The sequence below is a fragment of the Xenopus laevis genome, chromosome 6S (assembly GCF_017654675.1).
Source record: "Xenopus laevis strain J_2021 chromosome 6S, Xenopus_laevis_v10.1, whole genome shotgun sequence".
NCBI lineage: Eukaryota > Metazoa > Chordata > Amphibia > Anura > Pipidae > Xenopus > Xenopus laevis.
This window is the reverse complement of record NC_054382.1, coordinates 136,456,300-136,483,401: the sequence shown is the minus strand read 5'-3', so window position 1 is coordinate 136,483,401 and position 27,102 is coordinate 136,456,300. Positions and strand designations below refer to the sequence as shown.

General features: G+C 44.7%; 1 protein-coding gene across 3 annotated transcripts in view; it reads right to left on the bottom strand.

The window, feature by feature from the left end:
• Positions 1-13,940, bottom strand: part of plec.S (plectin S homeolog) — a 122,272-nt gene extending 108,332 nt beyond the window's left edge. Inside the window, exons 1-2 of one of the 3 annotated variants that reach the window (XM_041568052.1) lie at positions 13,838-13,940; positions 12,463-12,658 (exon numbers count right to left, since the gene is read on the bottom strand). In XM_041568052.1, coding sequence (XP_041423986.1) covers positions 12,463-12,652 — 190 coding nt within the window. In that variant the 5' untranslated portion in view covers positions 12,653-12,658; positions 13,838-13,940. Of the gene's footprint in view, positions 1-12,462; positions 12,694-13,837 lie in introns of those variants that run through there. The other 2 variants (XM_041568054.1, XM_018224013.2) reach the window with 2 other exon arrangements.
• Positions 13,941-27,102: the final 13,162 nt, after the last annotated feature.

Below are 27,102 nucleotides of genomic sequence, written 5' to 3'. Positions count from 1 at the left end.
ATCAACAGCTCCAGCTCCACTCACCTCCGACCTGTAGGAAACACTCACACTATACTCTCCATACTCCATCCCTACTCACAGATCATATTCTCCATACTCCATCTTTATTCACAACTCATACTCTCCATCTCTACTCACAGCTCAAACTCTCCATAATCCAGCTCTACTCAGAGTTCATACTCTCCATACTCCATCTCTACTCACAGCTCATACTCTCCATACTCCATCTCTACTCACAGCTCATACTCTCCATACTCCATCTCTACTCACAGCTCAAACTCTCCGTACTCCATCTCTACTCACAGCTCATACTCTCCATACTCCATCTCTACTCACAGCTCATACTCTCCATACTCCATCTCTACTCACAGCTCATACTCTCCATACTCCATCTCTACTCACAGCTCAAACTCTCCGTACTCCATCTCTACTCACAGCTCATACTCTCCATACTCCATCTCTACTCACAGCTCATACTCTCCATACTCCATCTCTACTCACAGCTCATACTCTCCATACTCCATCTCTACTCACAGCTCATACTCTCCATACTCCATCTCTACTCACAGCTCATACTCTCCATACTCCATCTCTACTCACAGCTCATACTCTCCATACTCCATCTCTACTCACAGCTCATACTCTCCATACTCCATCTCTACTCACAACTCATACTCTCCATCTCTACTCACAGCTCAAACTCTCCATACTCCATCTCTACTCACAGCTCATACTCTCCATACTCCATCTCTATTTACAGCTCATACTCTTCATACTCCATCTCTACTCACAGCTCATACTCTCCATACTCCATCTCTACTCACAGCTCATACTCTCCATACTCCATCTCTACTCACAGCTCATACTCAATCTCTACTCACAGCTCATACTCTCCATACTCCATCTCTACTCACAGCTCATACTCTTCATACTCCATCTCTACTCACAGCTCATACTCTTCATACTCCATCTCTACTCACAGCTCATACTCTTCATACTCCATCTCTACTCACAGCTCATCCTCTCCATACTCCATCTCTACTCACAGCTCATACTCTCCATACTCCATCTCTTCTCACAGCTCATACTCTCCATACTCCATCTCTACTCACAGCTCATACTCTCCATACTCCATCTCTACTCACAGCTCATACTCTCCATACTCCATCTCTACTCACAGTTTCAGATGACCCAACAGGAATGTCCCACAGAGAATGCGGCACATGTCAACTATTGGCTCATTAGCCGTGTATCCCAACTTACCGGCCAGAGACCATACTGCACATATGTCACTACTACTGGTATTTGCCCTTCAGCATTGGACACAAGTCACTGACAATCATTGTCCCTCACACAGACTCTTATACTTTATATTGCCCAATTAGTCACATGTATCTGAGGATCTGACCACCAATCTGAGAACGATGAGAGCCAAACTTTCCCGTGCCATCAGAGTAGCTAAGAGCACATACACTCAGTAACAAGAGTTAACCCATGGAAGGCTGCAGGACCAGACTATATCCCCGGCAGAAAGAGAATGTGCAGATCAGTTGGCAGATGTTTTCACTCTTTAACATCTCCCTGATCACCTCCACTGTCCCCAAGTGCTTAAACCACCACCATTGTCCCTGTGCTGAAGAAATCATCAGTGTCCTGCCTCAATGACTACTGTCCTGTGACACTCACCCCCATCATCATGAAGTGTTTCGAGAATCTTGTCAAGAAACACATGAAAACCCTGCTGCCACCAGCACTGGACCTGCTACAGTTAATAACATACCATCAAAATCACTCAACAGACGATACAATAGCCTCCACCCTCCATCTGTCCCTCTCTCATCTGGACAAAAAGACACCTACGTTCAAATGCTGCTCATAGACTTCAGTTCAGCATTGAACACTATCATTGGTCAGCATCTGATAGAAAAGCTGAGTCTGCTTGGACTGAACACCTCCCTCTGCAGTTGGTTCTGGACTTCCTAAGCGACAGACGTCAGTCAGGATTGGAACCATCATCTCCAGAACCAGCACACTGAGCCCCGGAGCCCCTCAAGGCTGTGTGCTTAGTCCTCTACTGTTCACTCTGCTGACGCACGACTGTGTAGCCTCTCACCGCACAAATCACATTATAAAGTTCACTAACTGTGGTGGGTCTCATCAGCAATAATGAGGAGTCTCCATACAGAGAGGAGGTGCAGGGGTTAACAGACGGGTGCAGAGCCAACAAGCTGTCTCTCAATGTAGACAAAACAAAGGAGATGTTGTTGACTTTAGGAAGACTAGGAGTGACCACCTACCACTGTACATCGACGGCTCTAATGTGGAGATGGTCAGAAGCACCAAATTCCTTGGTCTCCACCTGGCGGAGAACCTCACCTGGTCCCACAACACCAGCTACTTAGCCAAGAAAGTCCAACAGTGACTCTACTACCTGCACAAGCTGAGCAAATCCCATCTCCCACCCTCCTTACTCACAACCTTCTACAGAGGGACTATCGAGAGCAGCTGTATCACTGTCTGGCCTGGAACTGCACTGTCATGGATACAATTGTTCTCTATGAGCTGCACTTTATCATGTTCTTTATCATGTTCTTACTACTGTCATATCACAATGATACACCATCATGTGTGACGTTTAGCATTATTTACTGTACATATTACACCTGCTGAGTGTGTCCTGTCCCTGCACTGTCCTGTCTTGCACCACTTGCACATTTTTGCACTTTCTGTCTGTTGTCCGGTACATCTATGTTGTGTGTATCCCCAGGGTCCTAGTGCAGTGATCCCCAACCAGTAGCTCGTGAGTAGCATGTTGCTCCCCGACCCCTTGGGTGTTGCTCCCAGTGACCTCAAAGCAGGTGATTATTTTTGAATTCCAGGCTTGGAGGCAAGTTTTGGTTGTATAAAAACCAGTTGTACTGCCAAACAGAGTCTCAATGTAGGTTGACAATCCATATAGGGGCTACTAAATGGCCAATCACAGCCCTTATTTGGCACCCCAAGAACATTTTTCATGCTTGTGTTGCTCCCCAACTCCTTTTACTTCTGAATGTTGCTCACAGGTTCTAAAGGTTGGGGATCCCTGTCCTGGAGGAACTTTGTTTCGTTTCACTATGTACTGTACAAACGTATATGGATGAGGATAAACTCACTCTTGCCCTTTCCCTTGTCTTGTTGTTTGACACTGCCCCCTACTGGTACAAATCTGTCCTACAGCTCAACCAATGTGCCCCTCTATCTCCTCTGTGATACAGGACAACCAAATATAAAAGTGGTATAAAGGTGATCCCTTTATTGGCTAACTAATAGAATCATAACTAATAGAATCATAACTAATAGAATCATAACTAATAGAATCATAAGAAGCTTTCAGAACATTTTAGTTCCTTTCTCAAGCTGATTACACTGAAGCTGTGCTGTTCTCTTGTATATAAATATATATATATATATATATATATATATATATATATATATACACAACATTCAGCTCATAGGTCACATGAGCAACAAAAAGGAATATCAGTCTGTGTGTGAAGAGTAAAGTCAATTACGAGGGGATCTGTAAGAGACAAGCAGATAAGGTACAAGATAATGTGAATATAAATTAGGGCTGAATTATGTGAGTGTAGAATGAAAGGAATTCCATATGATCTATTAGTCCATATCCAGACATGTTGCTATTTGTGACCTGGTTCAGTCCTTTCTTAGTCCATATAATTAGCCAGAAATCCAAGGCCCACGTTTAGTCCATTCTTCAGAGAGTTAAACGTTTCCATTAATTTGTATTCCCGCACTTTTCTTTTATTATCTGTTTTATTGCCCTTATGAACCAAAATTCTTAAATCCTTTATGGAGTGATGAGGCCATTGAAATGATTTCCTATTGGTGTGTATTTCTTTCTCAGACTTTGCCCAGTCTCTACTACAGGGATCCCCAACCTTTTGAACCCGTGAGCAACATTCAGAAGTAAAAGGAGTTGGGGAGCAACACAAGCATGAAAAATGTTCCTGGGTGCCAAATAAGGGCTGTGATTGGCCATTTAGTAGCCCCTATGTGGATTGTCAGCCTACATTGAGACTCTGTTTGGCAGTACACCTGGTTTTTATACAACCAAAACTTGCCTCCAAGCCTGGAATTCAATAATAATCACCTGCTTTGAGGCCACTGGGAGCAACACCCAAGGGGTCGGGGAGCAACATGTTACTCACGAGCTACTGGTTGGGGATCACTGCTCTACTATATACAGTCTCCTCTGTGATATAACACTGCCCCCTGCTGGCTCCCACCCCCATTCCTTACTTGGCTCCAGAGATCACTGGGCACAAACTCTTCAAGTTATAAATCTGCCCCTATGGTATGTGCCTGTGCTGGGGCACCAAGTGAGCTCACAATCAGAGTTACTGCACTGGTCTGAATAAAGGTAATAAAACAATTCTACAGCGCAGCTCTCTGACCCCCCCACAGTGACACCATCCCATTGGCACAATATAACGGGTCCCTTTGGCACAATATAACGGGTCCCATTGGCACAATATAGAGGGTCCCATTGGCACAATATAACTAGTCCCATTGGCCCAAATAATGGGTCCCATTGGCACAATATAGAGGGTCCCATTGGTACAATATAACGGGTCCCATTGGCACAATATAACGGGTCCCATTGGCACAATATAACGTGTCCCATTGGCACAATATAACGTGTCCCATTGGCACAATATAATGGGTCCCATTGGCACAATATAACGTGTCCCATTGGCACAATATAATGGGTCCCATTGGCACAATATAATGTGTCCCATTGGCACAATATAATGGGTCCCAGTGGCACAATATAACGGGTCCCTTTGGCACAATATAACAGGTCCCATTGGCACAATATAATGGGTCCCATTGGCACAATATAATGGGTCCCATTGGAAGAATATAATGGGTCCCATTGGCACAATATAACGGGTACCTTTGGCACAATATAGAGGGTCCCATTGGCACAATATAACGGGTCCCATTGGCACAATATAACGGGTCCCATTGGCACAATATAACGGGTCCCATTGGCACAATATAATGGGTCCCATTGGCACAATATAATGTGTCCCATTGGCACAATATAATGGGTCCCAGTGGCACAATATAACAGGTCCCATTGGCACAATATAATGGGTCCCATTGGAAGAATATAATGGGTCCCATTGGCACAATATAACGGGTCCCTTTGGCACAATATAGAGGGTCCCATTGGCACAATATAACGGGTCCCATTGGCACAATATAATGGGTCCCATTGGCACAATATAACGGGTACCTTTGGCACAATATAGAGGGTCCCATTGGCACAATATAACGGGTCCCATTGGCACAATATAACGGGTCCCATTGGCACAATATAACGGGTCCCATTGGCACAATATAATGGGTCCCATTGGCACAATATAATGTGTCCCATTGGCACAATATAATGGGTCCCAGTGGCACAATATAACAGGTCCCATTGGCACAATATAATGGGTCCCATTGGAAGAATATAATGGGTCCCATTGGCACAATATAACGGGTCCCTTTGGCACAATATAGAGGGTCCCATTGGCACAATATAACGGGTCCCATTGGCACAATATAACGGGTCCCTTTGGCACAATATAACGGGTCCCATTGGCACAATATAATGGGTCCCATCGGCACAATATAATGGGTCCCATTGGCACAATATAGAGGGTCCCATTGGCACAATATAACTGGTCCCATTGGCACAATATAACTGGTCCCATTGGCCCAAATAATGGGTCCCATTGGCACAATATAGAGGGTCCCATTGGCACAATATAACGGGTCCCATTGGTACAATATAACGTGTCCCATTGGCACAATATAATGGGTCCCATTGGAACAATATAACGGGTCCCACTGGAACAATATAATGGGTCCCATTGGCACAATATAACGGGTCCCTTTGGCACAATATAACGGGTCCCACTGGAACAATATAATGGGTCCCATTGGCACAATATAACGGGTCCCTTTGGCACAATATAGAGGGTCCCATTGGCACAATATAACGGGTCCCATTGGCACAATATAACGGGTCCCACTGGAACAATATAATGGGTCCCATTGGCACAATATAACGGGTCCCTTTGGCACAATATAGAGGGTCCCATTGGCACAATATAACGGGTCCCATTGGCACAATATAACGGGTCCCATTGGCACAATATAGAGGGTCCCATTGGCACAATATAACGGGTCCCATTGGCACAATATAACGGGTTCCTTTGGCACAATATAACGGGTCCATTTGGCACAATATAGAGGGTCCCATTGGCACAATATAACGGGACCCATTGGCACAATATAACGGGTCCCACTGGAACAATATAATGGGTCCCTTTGGCACAATATAACGGGTCCCATTGGCACAATATAGAGGGTCCCATTGGCACAATATAATGGGTCCCATTGGCACAATATAATGGGTCCCTTTGGCACAATATAACGGGTCCCATTGGCACAATATAACGGGACCCATTGGCACAATATAACGGGTCCCACTGGAACAATATAATGTGTCCCATTGGCACAATATAATGGGTCCCTTTGGCACAATATAACGGGTCCCATTGGCACAATATAGAGGGTCCCATTGGCACAATATAATGGGTCCCATTGGAACAATATAATGTGTCCCATTGGCACAATATAACGGGTCCCTTTGGCACAATATAGAGGGTCCCATTGGCACAATATAATGGGTCCCATTGGCACAATATAACGGGTCCCTTTGGCACAATATAACGGGTCCCATTGGCACAATATAGAGGGTCCCATTGGCACAATATAATGGGTCCCATTGACACAATATAACGGGTCCCATTGGCACAATATAACGGGTCCCATTGGCACAATATAACGGGTCCCATTGGCACAATATAATGGGTCCCATTGGCACAATATAACGGGTCCCTTTGGCACAATATAACGGTTCCATTTGGCACAATATAGAGGGTCCCATTGGCACAATATAACGGGACCCATTGGCACAATACAACGGGTCCCACTGGAACAATATAATGGGTCCCATTGGCACAATATAATGGGTCCCTTTGGCACAATATAACGGGTCCCATTGGCACAATATAGAGGGTCCCATTGGCACAATATAATGGGTCCCATTGGAACAATATAATGTGTCCCATTGGCACAATATAACGGGTCCCTTTGGCACAATTATAGAGGGTCCCATTGGCACAATATAATGGGTCCCATTGGCACAATATAACGGGTCCCTTTGGAACAATATAACGGGTCCCATTGGCACAATATAGAGGGTCCCATTGGCACAATATAATGGGTCCCATTGGCACAATATAACGGGTCCCTTTGGCACAATATAACGGGTCCCATTGGCACAATATAGAGGGTCCCATTGGCACAATATAATGGGTCCCATTGGAACAATATAATGTGTCCCATTGGCACAATATAACGGGTCCCTTTGGCACAATATAGAGGGTCCCATTGGCACAATATAATGGGTCCCATTGGCACAATATAACGGGTCCCTTTGGCACAATATAACGGGTCCCATTGGCACAATATAATGGGTCCCATTGGAACAATATAATGTGTCCCATTGGCACAATATAACGGGTCCCTTTGGCACAATATAGAGGGTCCCATTGGCACAATATAGAGGGTCCCATTGGCACAATATAATGGGTCCCATTGGCACAATATAACGGGTCCCATTGGCACAATATAATGGGTCCCTTTGGCACAATATAACGGGTCCCATTGGCACAATATAATGGGTCCCATTGGCACAATATAATGTGTCCCATTGGCACAATATAATGGGTCCCAGTGGCACAATATAACAGGTCCCATTGGCACAATATAATGGGTCCCATTGGAAGAATATAATGGGTCCCATTGGCACAATATAACGGGTCCCTTTGGCACAATATAGAGGGTCCCATTGGCACAATATAACGGGTCCCATTGGCACAATATAGAGGGTCCCATTGGCACAATATAACGGGTCCCTTTGGCACAATATAGAGGGTCCCATTGGCACAATATAATGGGTCCCATTGGCACAATATAACGGGTCCCTTTGGCACAATATAACGGGTCCCATTGGCACAATATAATGGGTCCCATTGGAACAATATAATGTGTCCCATTGGCACAATATGACGGGTCCCTTTGGCACAATATAGAGGGTCCCATTGGCACAATATAGAGGGTCCCATTGGCACAATATAATGGGTCCCATTGGCACAATATAACGGGTCCCATTGGCACAATATAATGGGTCCCTTTGGCACAATATAACGGGTCCCATTGGCACAATATAGAGGGTCCCATTGGCACAATATAACGGGTCCCTTTGGAACAATATAACGGGTCCCATTGGCACAATATAGAGGGTCCCATTGGCACAATATAATGGGTCCCATTGGCACAATATAACGGGTCCCATTGGCACAATATAATGGGTCCCTTTGGCACAATATAACGGGTCCCATTGGCACAATATAGAGGGTCCCATTGGCACAATATAACGGGTCCCATTGGCACAATATAACGGGTCCCATTGGCACATTTCTATACAGGTCACACCAGATGGAGCCCAGATGTTTAGCAGCACCGTGGGGCACAGAGGTACAAGGCCACGATGCGGTGCCACTAATAATAAACCCTCAACGTTAAATCTTCCCCTGGCACATACACATACATGGCACATACACATACATAGCACATACATGGCACATACACATACATGGCACATACACATACATGGCACATACACATACATAGCACATACACATACATAGCACATGCACATACATGGCACATACACATACATAGCACATACACATACATGCTACACTGCTCTCCCCAATAATGTAACTTCCCCCCAATTCTATCAATGTCTCATGTCACATCCACCGCAGGGCCGAGTATAATGGGGCACCTCAGCCCCTCAAATTCTTCTGATAATGGAACAGTCTCCCCTACACTCAGACCTACTGGAACCGATCAGTTACTACAGGCTGAAATGGAACATTTATAGAAGGGTGAGTGTCTATTGTATATATAATCTGTATGTTCAGTCTATGAACCCACTGTTTGTACAGCGCCGTGACCTGTCAGTGTTATTAATAATTTATATTTGAGGACAAACACAGAGACAATAAAGTCAGCAGTTTAGAACATGAGGTGTTGAAGGGCAAAGATTATACAGCCAACAATAATGTTCCACTAATATCTGCACCGACCTGCAGTTACTGAACTACAGTTGCACATGTTTAACTACATACAATCTATGTATCAGTGTAGTGGGTATGAATTACATGTTACACAGTTAGTAGCTTAGTGTACATCAGTGGTATAGTAGAGCCAATACAGTTAGTAAATGTATATCAGTGGTATAGTAGAGACACAATACAGTTAGTAAATGTATATCAGTGGTATAGTAGAGACACAATACAGTTAGTAAATGTATATCAGTGGTATAGTAGAGACACAATAGTTAGTAAATGTATATCAGTGGTATAGTAGAGACACAATACAGTTAGTAAATGTATATCAGTGGTATAGTAGAGACACAATACTGTTAGTAGATGTATATCAGTGGTATAGTAGAGACACAATACAGTTAGTAAATGTATATCAGTGGTATAGTAGAGACACAATACTGTTAGTAGATGTATATCAGTGGTATAGTAGAGACACCGTACAGTTAGTAACCAGTCTCACACGTAGGAGATGAGATTCTCTAGCAAAGACTGGCACCAACCTAAACCCAGAGAGGAGCCGCTGCCAGTACCACCGGAGAGAACACAGGCACCAATTCCCACTCACTGCTGTACTCATTAGGCCACAAAGGAATTTTTGTAATGTTATTAACAGGGGCCTTCTGCCTTCCATACTCCTTAACACTCTATTCATTAGCAGCGCCAGAACCCAGACATCTGCTTTGTACCAAAAGCTCAGCAAAACTGCACTTCCCTCAGCCACAGAGTACTGCCCCTTTAAGTGACTTCTCCCACCAACTATATTTACCATTTAGACCACCCAGAGGTATTCCACAATTCAGCAGGAACAGTCCCCTAAGTTTGCTCATAGTCTGTACAGAGAGATCCCATAAAACTATGGTACATAGGTATTCCCTGTACTAAGCACAATTCAGCAGGAACAGTCCCTAAGTTTGCTCATAGTCTGTACAGAGAGATCCCATAAAACTATGGCAGCATAGGTATTCCCTGTACTAAGCACAATTCAGCAGGAACAGTCCCTAAGTTTGCTCATAGTCTGTACAGAAAGATCCCATAAAACTATGGCACATAGGTATTCCCTGTACTAAGCACAATTCAGCAGGAACAGTCCCTAAGTTTGCTCATAGTCTGTACAGAGAGATCCCATAAAACTATGGTACATAGGTATTCCTCTGTACTAAGCACAATTCAGCAGGAACAGTCCCTAAGTTTGCTCATAGTATGTACAGAGAAATCCCATAAAACTATGGCAGCATAGGTATTCCCTGTACTAAGCACAATTCAGCAGGAACAGTCCCTAAGTTTGCTCATAGTCTGTACAGAGAGATCCCATAAAACTATGGCACATAGGTATTCCCTGTACTAAGCACAATTCAGCAGGAACAGTCCCTAAATTTGCTCATAGTCTGTACAGAGAGATCACATAAAACTATGGCACATAGGTATTCCCTGTACTAAGCACAATTCAGCAGGAACAGTCCCTAAGTTTGCTCATAGTCTGTACAGAGAGATCCCATAAAACTATGGCACATAGGTATTCCCTGTACTAAGCACAATTCAGCAGGAACAGTCCCTAAGTTTGCTCATAGTCTGTACAGAGAGATCCCATAAAACTATGACAGCATAGGTATTCCCTGTACTAAGCACAATTCAGCAGGAACAGTCCCTAAGTTTGCTCATAGTATGTACAGAGAAATCCCATAAAACTATGGCAGCATAGGTATTCCCTGTACTAAGCACAATTCAGCAGGAACAGTCCCTAAGTTTGCTCATAGTCTGTACAGAGAGATCCCATAAAACTATGGCACATAGGTATTCCCTGTACTAAGCACAATTCAGCAGGAACAGTCCCCTAAGTTTGCTCATAGTCTGTACAGAGAGATCCCATAAAACTATGGCAGCATAGGTATTCCCTGTACTAAGCACAATTCAGCAGGAACAGTCCCTAAGTTTGCTCATAGTCTGTACAGAAAGATCCCATAAAACTATGGCACATAGGTATTCCCTGTACTAAGCACAATTCAGCAGGAACAGTCCCTAAGTTTGCTCATAGTCTGTACAGAAAGATCCCATAAAACTATGGCACATAGGTATTCCCTGTACTAAGCACAATTCAGCAGGAACAGTCCCTAAGTTTGCTCATAGTCTGTACAGAGAGATCCCATAAAACTATGGTACATAGGTATTCCTCTGTACTAAGCACAATTCAGCAGGAACAGTCCCTAAGTTTGCTCATAGTATGTACAGAGAAATCCCATAAAACTATGGCAGCATAGGTATTCCCTGTACTAAGCACAATTCAGCAGGAACAGTCCCTAAGTTTGCTCATAGTCTGTACAGAGAGATCCCATAAAACTATGGCACATAGGTATTCCCTGTACTAAGCACAATTCAGCAGGAACAGTCCCTAAATTTGCTCATAGTCTGTACAGAGAGATCACATAAAACTATGGTACATAGGTATTCTCTGTACTAAGCACAATTCAGCAGGAACAGTCCCTAAGTTTGCTCATAGTCTGTACAGAGAAATCCCATAAAACTATGGCACATAGGTATTCCTCTGTACTAAGCACAATTCAGCAGGAACAGTCCCTAAGTTTGCTCATAGTATGTACAGAGAAATCCCATAAAACTATGGCAGCATAGGTATTCCTCTGTACTAAGCACAATTCAGCAGGAACAGTCCCTAAATTTGTTCATAGTCTGTACAGAGAGATCCCATAAAACTATGGTACATAGGTATTCCCTGTACTAAGCACAATTCAGCAGGAACAGTCCCTAAGTTTGCTCATAGTCTGTACAGAGAGATCCCATAAAACTATGGCACATAGGTATTCCCTGTACTAAGCACAATTCAGCAGGAACAGTCCCTAAGTTTGCTCATAGTCTGTACAGAGAGATCCCATAAAACTATGGCAGCATAGGTATTCCCTGTACTAAGCACAATTCAGCAGGAACAGTCCCTAAGTTTGCTCATAGTCTGTACAGATAGATATGATACAGCAGTGGGACAGTTGAGGAGGATGGGCTGATATTGACCAATCACTGGCTGAGCCCAGGGAACATATAAAGGGGGCGGGGCAATATCTAACAGAGTGACTAGTAAGAAATAAAGGGCAAGGAAGACCATGATTTCAATATTTCCTGCAAAAGAAAAAGAGAAATAAACGACCAATTGACTCACCCGCAATTCTAATAACAGCCCTTTCTGCCGCATCCAGCACCGACCCCCTCCCCGAGGCAGAGGACGAGCGCTTGACCCGCTGGTGTTTGGGCAGGTTCCAGGGTAGAGTATCCCCCGGGCTGGGCGACCCACTGCTGCCGCTGGAACTGTCGTCCCCCGTGCGGGACCGGTCCTTCCTGTCAAGTGACATGAGTTCCTGTAAGAGAAGTAACTGAGAGTCAATATGGCAGCTCCCGGCAGCCTCTCCCTACTAAACAAACTGCAGGGGTGGGTGAGAGGGAACTTGTAGGAGGATTTCCAGGATTAAGAGATTTTGGGAGGGATTGTGCAGAACTGGTGCAACTAGTGAGTTAGTGATAACACAATGGACTCGCCAGGCTCCTCCCTGAAGCTGCTGCTGCTGAACTGCAACTCCCATGATCCTCAGCAGAATGTACAGTGTGTAAATGAGGGCTCTGCCCCCCCCCCAGATGTCCGACCCCCTCACCATTAAGTACCAAATGCCATTTCAGATGATGGGGGCAGAAGGCAGCAGGGGGTGCGGGGGGCAGAGGTGCAGCACAATGTGGGGGTGTCGGAGGGGCCGATGGACAGAAATGAGGGAAACACAAGTGACTTTTCTCTCAGGGGTCGGGGGTGTCAGTGACGACCCTGATGTGATGGAGAAAGTGTGGGAGGGTCAGTGTAGAGTTAATGAAGCTCCAGGAGTCGTTAGTGTTTCCTCATCAGCTGCAATTACTGGTCACTTCCTGTCTAACGACTCACCCCCCCCCACTGGAATTAGTCAGTCAGTGACATTGCCCCCCCTCCCCCATCTCTTCAACCTGCGCCCCCCACTCTTTTGTACTGTGTCTCCCCCATATTCCCCACTACCCCCCCACAAGTCAAGCTGTGCCCCCGCTCTGTGTCCCTCACTAGCACATTATTGGGGGGGGCTGTACAGACACAATATTATTATTATTATTATTTAATGAGACACAAGTTGGTCCCAGTTCAGTGAGAGATAAAAGTGTCACATTTGCCCCCCTGACTTCTCTGCTGGGGCAGTTATTACTGAGCCCCCGGGGCAGGTGTGGGGGGGGCACATTGGTAAATTCCAGTAGAAAACTGACAGACTGAGGATGAAGACCCTGGGCCCCCCCAGACTGACAATCTGAGGAAACAAGTGGCTTTGTCCGACCCCCAAATCCAATGAGTGAAATTGTCCAGCAACTCCCGGCACCTCAGTCACGTGTCACTTTGTGTCACACCCGCAGGTCACACACAGACTGGGGGAGATATTCGCGCAGTTCAGGCCCAATCACCCCAATAAGTGACCCGAGTGCCCCGCCCATGAGGAGACCTGACACACGTCACTCACACGTCACTCACTCACCTCTCACGTCACTCGCGAGTCTCAGACTCAGGGAAATAATGAGCGGCCGCTGCCTCAGCTCCTCCCCGGGCTCAGCTCGTACCTCTCGGCCTCCGCTAATGCGGCAACTGCAGTATCTACATAGCCCCGCCCACTCCGCTGCAGGACACGCCCAACGCCGACAGACTTCGCCCACTGGCAGCGGAGATTTAAAGAGATAAAGTGTCAGTGTTGTCCCCCCATAATATCCCCATCCTGCTCCCAACACACACATTCCCATCATTCCCAGGTCACATGACAAGAGACATCAGCTGACTCACCCCCCAGAGCAATGATCGACCCTAAACAGCCCCAATATCTGACTTTTGTTACATAGTGATTGGGCGGGGCACAGGGAGGAGCCACACATGGACCAATCGACTGCCAACTTATATCACATGTATAACTGGCATTTAGTGATAATGAGATCAGACTGGCACCAGAGCAGAGTCACTATAGCACCATTACATCACTATAGGTATCACTATGGATATCACTATGGGTATCACTATGAGTATCACTATGAGTATCACTATAGGTATCACTATTGGTATCACTATGAGTATCACTATGAGTATCACTATTGGTATCACTATAGGTATCACTATGAGTATCACTATGAGTATCACTATGAGTATCACTATTGGTATCACTATAGGTATCACTATGAGTATCACTATGGGTATCACTATAGGTATCACTATGAGTATCACTATGGGTATCACTATGAGTATCACTATGAGTATCACTATGAGTATCACTATGGGTATCACTATGAGTATCACTATGAGTATCACTATGAGTATCACTATGGGTATCACTATGAGTATCATGGCACACATTACTACCTCTCATCACATTACCGATATGTAGGAGTCCAGAAACTGCAGGATGGGAGTGATGCCAGTGGTGAGTGTGAGTGTGAGTGTTCAGTGTTGGACTGGGACACCAGGGGCCCATCCAAAGACTTTAGACCATGGGCCTCTCTCAGTACTATTATTCCTCCTCTTCCTCATACTATAATCGATTAATCCATTTATTTATCCTCTTTGTTCTCATAGAAATAGGGAATGGCCATGAAATAGGCCAAATGTTTATCAGCCTGAGGGGCCCCTGACACTTGGGCCCCCCCCGGGAGTTTTCCTGGTATCCCTGTGGGTCAGTCCGACACTGTGAGTGTATGTGTGAGTGTGTATATGAGTATGTGTGAGAGCATATATGAGTGTATGTGAGTGTATGTGAGTGTATGTGAGTGTATGTGTGTGTATGTGTGTATATGTATGTGAGTGTATGTGAGTGTATGTGAGTGTATGTGAGTGTGTATATGTGAGTGTGTATATGAGTATGTGTGAGTGTATATGTGAGTGTATATATGTGTGAGTGTATATGTGAGTGTATATATGTGTGAGTGTATATATGTGAGTGTGTGAGTGTATGTGAGTGTATGTGAGTGTATGTGAGTGTATATATATGTGAGTGTGTATGTGAGTGTATATATGTGTGAGTGTATATATGTGAGTGTGTGAGTGTATGAGTGTATATGTGAGTGTGTATATGAGAGTATATGAGCTGACAGATATATTCCATGAGTGACTCATGACTGACTCCCCCTCACTGTATGAATAATAGGGATGTAGCGAACGTCGGAAAAAAAGTTCGCGAACATATTCGCGAACTTGCGCAAAAATGCGAGCGGTTCGCGAACGGTTCGCGAACCCCATAGACTTCAATGGGAAGGCGAACTTTAACATCTAGAAAAGACATTTCTGGCCAGAAAAATGATTTTAAAGTTGTTTAAAGGGTGCAACGACCTGGACAGTGGCATGCCAGAGGGGGATCAAGGGCAAAAATGTATCTGAAAAATCTGCCTGTGTGTGCTTGGAAGAGATAGTGTAGGGGGAGAGCTGTTAGTGATTTCAGGGACAGATGATAGTAAGCTTGCTGGCTAGTAATCTGCTTGATACTGCTCTGTATTGGAGGGACAGAAGTCTGCAGGGATTTGAGGGACATTTTAGCTTAGGTAGCTTTGCTGGCTAGTAATCTACTGTTCTCTTTAAACAACTGCCATACGTTGACCTTGTAGGCATTGTTTGCCCAGTTTTTTTGGACGCAGCCACTGAAGCACAGTTGCCAGAAAAATATGCCATATAAATGCTGAAAATAGTAATTTTTCGCCATACGTTGACCTTGTAGACATTGTTTGCCCAGTTTTTTTGGACGCAGCCACTGAAGCACAGTTGCCAGAAAAATTATGCCATATAAATGCTGAAAATATAAATTTTTTTGGTTGCAGCCACTGAAGCACAGAGGCCAGAAAAATTATGCCATATAAATGCAGAAAATATGCATTTTTTTGGTCGCAGCCACTGAAGCACAGTTGCCAGAAAAATTATGCCATATAAATGCTGAAAATATAAATTTTTTTGGTTGCAGCCACTGAAGCACAGAGGCCAGAAAAATTATGCCATATAAATGCAGAAAATATGCATTTTTTTGGTCGCAGCCACTGAAGCACAGTTGCCAGAAAAAATATGCCATATAAATGCTGAAAATAGTCATTTTTTGCCATATACGTTGAGTCAACGTATGGCAAAAAATTACTATTTTCAGCATTTATATGGCATATTTTTTCTGGCCTCTGTGCTTCAGTGGCTGCGGCCAAAAAAACTGGGCAAAACAATGCCTACAAGGTCAACGTATACACTACTACAGCGGTGGATACGGATTACGTAAAATATATGAATGCTGCTTGAAAAAAAGTAACTCAAGTGGTTTTTCTAGAGACGATAATATTATCAATATTTAGACAAAATGTGAACAAGCTCACACAGCTCGATGGCGGGTTGAAGAAAACAGTGTGCAAATAATGCCTACAAGGTCAACGTATACACTACTACAGCGGTGGATACGGATTACGTAAAATATATGAATGCTGCTTGAAAAAAAGTAACTCAAGTGGTTTTTCTAGAGACGATAATATTATCAATATTTAGACAAAATGTGAACAAGCTCACACAGCTCGATGGCGGGTTGAAGAAAACACTGTGCAAATAATGCCTACAAGGTCAACGTATACACTACTACAGCGGTGGATACGGATTACGTAAAATATATGAATGCTGCTTGAAAAAAAGTAACTCAAGTGGTTTTTCTAGAGACGATAATATTATCAATATTTAGACAAAATGTGAACAAGCTCACACAGCTCGATGGCGGGTTGAAGAAAACAGTGTGCAAATAATGCCTACAAGGTCAACGTATACACTACTACAGCGGTGGATACGGATTACGTAAAATATATGAATGCTGCTTGAAAAAAAGTAACTCAAGTGGTTTTTCTAGAGACGATAATATTATCAATATTTAGACAAAATGTGAACAAGCTCACACAGCTCGATGGCGGGTTGAAGAAAACAGTGTGCAAATAATGCCTACAAGGTCAACGTATACACTACTACAGCGGTGGATACGGATTACGTAAAATATATGAATGCTGCTTGAAAAAAAGTAACTCAAGTGGTTTTTCTAGAGACGATAATATTATCAATATTTAGACAAAATGTGAACAAGCTCACACAGCTCGATGGCGGGTTGAAGAAAACACTGTGCAAATAATGCCTACAAGGCCAACGTATACACTACTACAGCGGTGGATACGGATTACGTAAAATATATGAATGCTGCTTGAAAAAAGTGACTCCGGTGTTTTTTCTGGAGACGGTAATATTATGGATATTTAGACAGAATGGGAACAAGGTCACACAGCTCGATGGCGGGTTGAAGAAAACAGTGTGCAAATAATGCCTACAAGGCCAACGTATACACTACTACAGCGGTGGATACGGATTACGTAAAATATATGAATGCTGCTTGAAAAAAGTGACTCCGGTGTTTTTTCTGGAGACGGTAATATTATGGATATTTAGACAGAATGGGAACAAGGTCACACAGCTCGATGGCGGGTTGAAGAAAACAGTGTGCAAATAATGCCTACAAGGCCAACGTATACACTACTACAGCGGTGGATACGGATTACGTAAAATATATGAATGCTGCTTGAAAAAAGTGACTCCGGTGTTTTTTCTGGAGACGGTAATATTATGGATATTTAGACAGAATGGGAACAAGGTCACACAGCTCGATGGCGGGTTGAAGAAAACAGTGTGCAAATAATGCCTACAAGGCCAACGTATACACTACTACAGCGGTGGATACGGATTACGTAAAATATATTATGGCTGCTTGAAAAAAGTGACTCCGGTGTTTTTTCTGGAGACGGTAATATTATGGATATTTAGACAGAATGTGAACAAGGTCACACAGCTCGATGGCGGGTTGAAGAAAACAGTGTGCAAATAATGCCTACAGGGCAAATAATGCCTAAAAGGTCAACTTATACACTACTACAGCGGTAGTAAAATAAAAAAAGTAAAATAAAAAAAAAATGAATATTAAAAAAAAAAATTAAAGTTGGTGCTGCTGAACTACTAGGAGCAGCAGATTAGCACACCAGTCCCACTCCCCAACACTGCTAGACTAATAGCACTGGGCTCTTATAGTAGTAGTAGTAGTAGTAGTAGTAAAACAACAAAAAAATAAATAAAAGCAGTCCTTACAAGGACTACTGTTATTGCAGCAGTCAGCAGATGAGATCAGAAGCAGGACAGCTGCCCACTGCAGCTACATACAGAGCACTGCAGTAGAAGGTAGATTACTAGCCAGCAAAGCTACCTAAGCTTAAATGTCCCTCAAACCCCTGCAGACTTCTGTCCCTCCAATAACAGAGCAGTATCAAAACGATTACTAGCCAGCAAACTTTCAACTGTCCCTGAAATCACTAACAGGCAGCAGCTCTCTCCCTACACTATCTCTTCAGCACACACAGGCAGAGTGAAAAAACGCTGCAGGGCTTCGGTTTTATAGGGAAGGGGAGTGGTCCAGGGGAGAGCTTCCTGATTGGCTGCCATGTACCTGCTGGTCTGGGGTGAGAGGGCAAAAAAAAGCGCCAACAATGGCGAACCCAAAATGGCGAACGTCGCGCGACGTTCGCGAACTTCCGGCGAGCGCGAACACCCGATGTTCGCGCGAACAAGTTCGCCGGCGAACAGTTCGCGACATCTCTAATGAATAATTAAGAGACTGCAGGGAGAGAGGAAGGTTCCCAAAGAGAGAGACACAATGAGACACAATGAGACTGAGGACAAGTGAAAGTACAAACACTTCTCCCTCCTCTCTGTGTAATGAACTCCCAGAGGGGCTGGGGGGGGGCTGCCTTTATCTCCTGCCCTTCTCTGCCCCCAACTCTAGGCCTGGTGGTGGTCTCACAGCTCAGCACATGGGTCTCTCACACTGTGGGTGGGGGGCAGTCAGTTAGAGAAACCCCCTCTTTTTTTGGCAACATATAACCCAAGAGCTGCCCCTCCTCTCTGACTCCCATTCATCTTTATAGACTGTGAATCACTCCCCCCCCCGTCTGGCACTTGACCCCCAGTCTGGTCATTCTGCAGAGACTAGAGACCCCCCCCAACCCTCCTTGTCTGATGGGACATAAATACTCCCCCCCCCCAGTATAAAGCCCCCATTGTCCTTTCACTAGATGCCCCCCCTCCTCCAGCTCCGTCTCCTCTGCCCCTAGACCTGGGCCCATGGGGGGGGCTGTTAACCATTTATTTGCTAAATCAGTGAAACAAACAGAGTGTGAGATGGACGTGGGTCACAGGTATAATATTTACTACTTGTCCTTCATCATTGAGCATTGCAGCTATAAAATTCTCCACCTTCCTTTCTACTAACCATTGGGACTATTACAGGTACAGCAGGAGTATTAAAGGTACAGCAGGAGTATTAAAGGTACAGCAGGAGTATTAAAGGTACAGCAGGAGTATTACAGGTAGAACAGGAGTATAACATATACAACAGGAGTATTAGGTGCAACAAGAGTATTAAAGGCACACAAGGAGTATTAAAGGTACAAAGGGAGTATTACAGGTAGAACAGGAGTATTAAAGGTACAAAGGGAGTATTAAAGGTACAAAGGGAGTATTACAGGTGCAACAGGAGTATAACATATACAACAGGAGTATTAAAGGTGCAACAGGAATATTAAAGGTACAACAGGAATATTAAAGGTACAACAGGAATATTAAAGGTACAACAGGAGTATTACAGGTAGAACAGGAGTATTAAAGGTACAGCAGGAGTATTAAATGTACAAAGGGAGTATTACAGGTGCAACAGGAGTATTAAAGGTACAACAGGAGTATTACAAGCGCAACAGGGGTATTACAGGTACAATACTCAGTATCTTTTATTTTAAATGAGGATGTTCATCTTCCAACACTTCTGGGGGCTTTCACTTCCCCAGAAATTAAGACTTTTCCAAATGACTTTCCATTTTCTATTTCTAATATAGAAGTATTAAGTTTCATGTTTCTCCTTCTTTTTATGAAGCAGCTGTAGAAGGAGGGGGTCAGCGACCCTGTAACTGATCCATGAGTGGATCCATGTGTTTGTCCCTGCTGAGCAGAATCTCTGGGTTTCATTAAAGGCAGCTGATATTATTGATACAATAGTTACTAATACTGCAGAGATCAGAGACGCACCTGCAACATGGAGACAATAGAGCAAGATGGAGACAGTAGGACAAGATGGAGACAGTAGGACAAGATGGAGACACTAGGACAAGATGGAGACAGTAGGACAAGATGATGGAGACACTAGGACAAGATGGAGACAGTAGGACAAGATGGAGACAGTAGGGCAAGATGGAGACAGTAGGGCAAGATGGAGACAGTAGGGCAAGATGGAGAGAGTAGGACAAGATGGAGACAGTAGGACAAGATAGAGACAGTAGGACAAGATGGAGACACTAGAACAAGATGGAGACACTAGGACAAGATGGAGACAGTAGGACAAGATGGAGACAGTAGGGCAAGATGGAGACAGTAGGGCAAGATGGAGACAGTAGGACAAGATGGAGACAGTAGGGTAAGATGGAGACAGTAGGACAAGATGGAGACAGTAGGACAAGATGGAGACAGTAGGACAAGATGGAGACACTAGGACAAGATGGAGACAGTAGGACAAAATGGAGACAGTAGGGCAAGATGGAGACAGTAGGACAAGATGGAGACAGTAGGACAATATGGAGACAGTAGGACAAGATGGAGACAGTAGGACAAGATGGAGACACTAGGACAAGATGGAGACAGTAGGACAAGATGGAGACAGTAGGACAAGATGGAGACAGTAGGACAAGATGGAGACAGTAGGGCAAGATGGAGACAGTAGGGCAAGATGGAGACAGTAGGACAAGATGGAGACAGTAGGGTAAGATGGAGACAGTAGGACAAGATGGAGACAGTAGGACAAGATGGAGACAGTAGGACAAGATGGAGACACTAGGACAATATGGAGACAGTAGGACAAAATGGAGACAGTAGGGCAAGATGGAGACAGTAGGACAAGATGGAGACAGTAGGACAATATGGAGACAGTAGGACAAGATGGAGACAGTAGGACAAGATGGAGACACTAGGACAATATGGAGACAGTAGGACAAGATGGAGACACTAGGACAAGATGGAGACACTAGGACAATATGGAGACAGTAGGACAAAATGGAGACAGTAGGGCAAGATGGAGACAGTAGGGCAAGATGGAGACAGTAGGACAAGATGGAGACAGTAGGACAAGATGGAGACAGTAGGACAAGATGGAGACAGTAGGACAAGATGGAGACAGTAGGACAAGATGGAGACAGTAGGACAAGATGAAGACAGTAGGGCAAGATGGAGACAGTAGGACAAGATGGAGACAGTAGGACAAGATGGAGACAGTAGGACAAGATGGAGACAGTAGGGCAAGATGGAGACAGTAGGACAAGATAGAGACAGTAGGGCAAGATGGAGACAGTAGGGCAAGATGGAGACAGTAGGACAAGATGGAGACAGTAGGACAAGATGGAGACAGTAGGACAAGATGGAGACAGTAGGACAAGATGAAGACAGTAGGGCAAGATGGAGACAGTAGGACAAGATAGAGACAGTAGGGCAAGATGGAGACAGTAGGGCAAGATGGAGACAGTAGGACAAGATGGACACAGTAGGGCAACATGGAGACAGTAGGACAAGATGGAGACAGTAGGGCAAGATGGAGACAGCAGGGCAAGTTAGAGACATACAATGGGATACAATGGGATACCATGGGATACCATGGGATGATATTGAATCATCCTTCCGAGTCCTACCCGAAGGCATGGGCTCCGTTGCCCAAGCTGTTCCCAGCTACCGCTTGCGAACAGCTCGAACGGGTGGGTCCCCCTTCGCCGAAGCTAGGGAGGGCCCACCACCCCGCCCCCCCGAAGGGGTTTGGGGACGTTTGGACTCCCCTTTGCAGAAGCTAGGGGGAGTCCCGTCTACCCTGGGTTCTGCCAAAGCTCCCCCCAGGGCGTGTCATGGCCTGCGAGTCCAGCCAAAAGACCGTGACCCCATCCAGGGTGCTCAAACCAGACACAAAAAGGGTGCTGGAGTGGGCGGTGCAAGGCCATTGGTTACCTTTTGCAAGGCTCTGGTTGGCAGCCAGAAAAAGAAAAGACTTCCCGCCCACCGAATGGTAAGAGCAAAGGAAGTGAAGCTTGATTAAGCATGGGTGCGTGTGCATCTCCCCCGACTCAAAATGCAAGTCAGGGGCCACCCTCATGGGAGCACAGCGACCCAGCTTTCATCAAGCTTCCGCTTGTCAGCCTAGTCCAGAGGACCAATGGTTTCTCCGTTCTTCAGATAGGATCATTAGAACAGATACTCCTCTTTGGTCTTGCCAGCCAGAGGACCAAATGGTTCCAAAGGTACTACACTTGATCTTAGCCAAAAGGCCGAGAAGCCTTGGGATACCATGGGATATAATAATAATCAGTGGTGCTGTACCAGTGACAAACATGTAGTTGGACGGTGCGACTATTTCTAATAAGAACGAGTTGGTTTTGCTCAAGTTTCTGCTGCAGTAAAGACAATAAAATCCCTTCAGTGTCTGCTGCCCCCAAACCACCAGTGAAACTCCCAACTGATTCTATTTCCTCAGGTTTTCTGGGCAAATGATAGTTCTAATTAACGAATAGTGGGAAGGAAACATGGGAGAGATTATTGCCTCCAAGGAGTGAAAAGAAAGAGAAGTAACAGGGAGGAGACAACCTTGAGCTGGGGGGGGGCAGATGTGCAGATGGAGGGGGTTAGAATTCCAATCAGAAGGGTTAAATGCAGCAGAAAGGAATTTCTTGGGATTGTCAGACTGTGGAATGGCTGGACTGGGAGGCACAGGGGTGGGGCGGGTGTTGGAAATAGGGGGGCACAATCCAATGTCTAATGACACTCACTGGGGGCGATTTTATCAGGGGACAGGTGATTAGTATGTTTGGGAATGTTGGGGTTTCTGGTGGAAAACAAGATGGAGGGAGGGCATTGGTGGTGTGTGGGTGCGCACCCGACCCTAACCCACCCCCCCAACCTGCACCCGCCTCGCCCGCCATTCCCCCTTTTTTTATAAAGCTGCGCCCGCCCCGCAGTGACAGAGACAAGTCTATAAATTTAGGCGCCAGAAGCCGGCAGTGCTGTCACGCGACCCAAAGATTTTGTGCAGGATCCGACCCCAACTCTCCCGACCCACTGGTAAAGCCTTGGGCATCATGTTCACTCCTTGCAGACTGTGCCCGGTTACTTAGTTGAATTGGGTTAAAAACGTCCATCAAGTTTAACCCCCCCCCAAATGAAATGTTAGAGCCAAACTCAGGGCCACTAAACACGGTGCTGATGTTGTGCAGGGAGTTTCTGGCCGGGAGTTGTATGTACTTGGGCCAGAATTGTCTGAAATGCCAAACCTAGACTGGACATCAGGGCCTTGGTGGCCTTTGTAATATTTTGTAATATATACTCTGCCCTTGTGCCTGCAAGAGAATGCCCCCAGCACCCCCCCCCCCCCGAATATTTGTGCCAATATTGGTGCATAACCAACACATTCTGGGGGGGGACTCTAGGAACCCAGTAGCACTGCAGAACTTGAAGCCACAAACTGGTCAGACATCACCACCTACTGATAAAGAAAGGGCATTACAGAAAGGGTTACAGAACAATCCACACATTGACTCACCAACTGAAGGAGGGACATGAAGATTCTGCCACAGAAAAGAACCCGCAATCTGGAAAACATCAGGAATGTTATTCTCTGGTAATGGCCCGGACTGGCAACCTGTGGGTTCTGGCAAATGCCAGAGGGGCTGCTGTAAGTCTAGAAAGTCTCTATTTAGTGGTCTTTGAACCTTTATTTACTTGGAATGTCAGGGCCTAATTTGACTCCTAGTCCAGACCTGACACCCACACACTGAGCTTCCCTGTAGGTGCCCCCAGGAATGGGATTTGGACCATCAGGGAGTTCTAGGGGAGGTGGGGGAAGAGGTGCAAGAGGGGTTACTTCGTTTCAGAAACATCTGCTTTAAATATATTATTTCTCTTTAGAAATCAGCTGTAATTAACCCCCCACACTGTCCAACTGATCCCCATGGTACCCTCCTACACCCCACACTGTCCACTGATCCCCACTGTACCCTCCTACACCCCACACTGGCCCACTGATCCCCACTGTACCCTCCTACACCCCACACTGTCCACTGATCCCCACTGTACCCTCCTACACCCCAATATTGTTCGTCATTGTTGTGCTAGCAGGACCCTCAGCTGGGGCAGAATTGGGGCAGTAGAGAAGATCATGTTCCAATTGGGGCTTCTCCTCAAACTCTAGAGAGGAGAGATGAAAGTGGGTGGCAGTGTTATGTTTTGGGTAGTCGAGGATGAGTAGAGTATAACAGTACTTTATTAGCAGGCTCTCATGCAGACATTACACAACAGTAACTTTCAATTTTCACTTTTAAACTACCAGGACGTTTGCACAGTGACATCTACAGACCATTTGTATAAACACCACATATTCCCCCTATAGTAAGAAAGTGTTTGGACAACTATAATAACAGCAACAATTAAACAGTATGCATTTGAAAACAATAATATACATTCTTCACATCACAAAGTCCTGGGTCCATGCAGGTAGTTTTCTGATTCTCTTAGTACTCCTTATAGGTTCACTTTCTTCAGCCCGTCGACATCAGGAGTAGGAAAATGTCCTTTATCAAATGGAGCTTCTCCAAAGTCATATCTAACAGGAGCAAGATGACTTGTATTCCATATGTGTCCATCAGACTGTTCATATGTGTATGGTCCTCACTGGGGTCTCACTTGGGCTCTCACTGTTGGGCTTAATGAAGTCGTTTGCACATGGATAGGAAACTGGCTACAGGATCGGGTACAGAGGGTGGTTGTTAATGGGACATTCTCTACTTGGAGTAAGGTTCTTAGTGGGGTCCCCCAGGGCTCAGTATTGGGTCCACTTTTATTTAACTTGTTCATTAATGACTTAGGGGAGGGTGTTGTAAGTAATGTATCAGTGTTTGCAGATGAGACAAAACTATCAGCCCAATTAATTCCATCCAGGATGTGGCACTTGCAACAGGATCTTGACTAACTGGCAATCTGGGCAGCTAAGTGGCAAATGAGATTCAATGTTGATAAATGTAAAGTCCTGCACCTGGGATGTAACAATATCCACTTATACCCTTAATGGGACTGCACTAGGCAAATCCATAATGGAGACGGAGCTTGGAGTCCTTGTAGATAATAAACTTGTCTGTAGCAAGCAATGCCAGTCAGCAGCATCAAGGGCAAATAAGGTCTTGACTTGTATTAAATGGGGCAGAGAGTCACGGGAGGAGGGGGTCCCACTGTATAGAGCACTGGTAAGGCCCCATCTAGAATATGCCGTACAGTTTTGGTCTCCATCACTCAAACAGGACATTATTGTATTAGAGAGGGGACAGAGAAGGGCAACTAAGCTGGTAAAGGGAAAATCTTAGCTATGAGGAAAGACTGGCCAAATTGGGGATGTTCACTCTGGAGAAGAGGCGCTTAAGGGGTGATATGATGACTATGTATAAATATATAAGGGGATCATATAATAATCTCTCTAATGATTTATTTACCATTAGGTCTTTCCAGCTGACACAAGGTCACCCATTCCCATTAGAAGAAAAGAGGTTCCAGCTAAATATTGGGAAGGGGTTTGTTACAGTGAGAGCTGTGAAGATGTGGAATTGTCTCCCTGAATCAGTTGTACAGGCTGATACATTAGATAGCTTTAAGAAGGGGTTGGATAGCTTTTTAGCAAGTAAGGGAATACAGGGATATGGGAGATAGCTCATAGTACAAGTTGATCCAGGGACTGGTCCGATTGCCATTTTGGAGTCAGGAAGGAATTTTTCCCCCTCTGAGGCAAATTGGAGAGGCTTGGTTTTTTTTGCCTTCCTCTGGATCAACTGGCAGATAGGTAGAAAAAAAAAAAGTTTGAACTCGATGGAAATGTGTCTTTTTTCAACCTTACTTACTATGTTACTATGTTACTATGTTACTTCAAGTGGTGTAGTAAATTTAGATTGTCCTTGTTTCAGTATTCCTGGTTTCTTAATTCTGACTAAAGATCCAGGCTGAGAGTGCACTTCTCTGGCACCCAGTTTTTTGTCAGTATAAGCTTTGCATTTGGCTTGTTGACGTTTCACAATGTCAGCAGTAGATGATTTTGTAGGCACAGTATTTTGTGGAAGTTTGATGTCTGCAACATGTAACTTAGTGCACATCTGTCTGCCGTGTAATAATTCATCTGGAGATGATTGGGTTGTTGCATGGCACGTTGCTCTGTAGTTACGTAGGAACTCTGTTGTAAATACTTTCCAAGATTTCCCAGTAAGATTTGCTGTCTGTAGTGTTTCTTTCAGACTTCTGTTGAATCGCTCGATTTCTCCATTTGCTTGTGGGTAATACACTGAAGATTTCCTATGCACAATATTCCTCTCTCTCAGAAAGAATTCAAACTCATATGAGACAAACTGTGGTCCGTTGTCTGATATTAACTCCTTTGGATTACCTTCTCTGCTGAAGACTGTAGACAGAAATGTTATTACTGCAGCTGATGTTATATGAGAAACAAATGCAATTTCAGGCCATTTACTGTAATAGTCGATCAAGGTTATAGCAAATCTACAGTCTATAGGAGCATCTGTAAAAGGACCGACAATATCAATAGCAAGTTTTTCCCATGTTGAATCAGGGAATGGTACTGGTTTTACTCTGGTCTCAACTTAACTTTGTGTATAA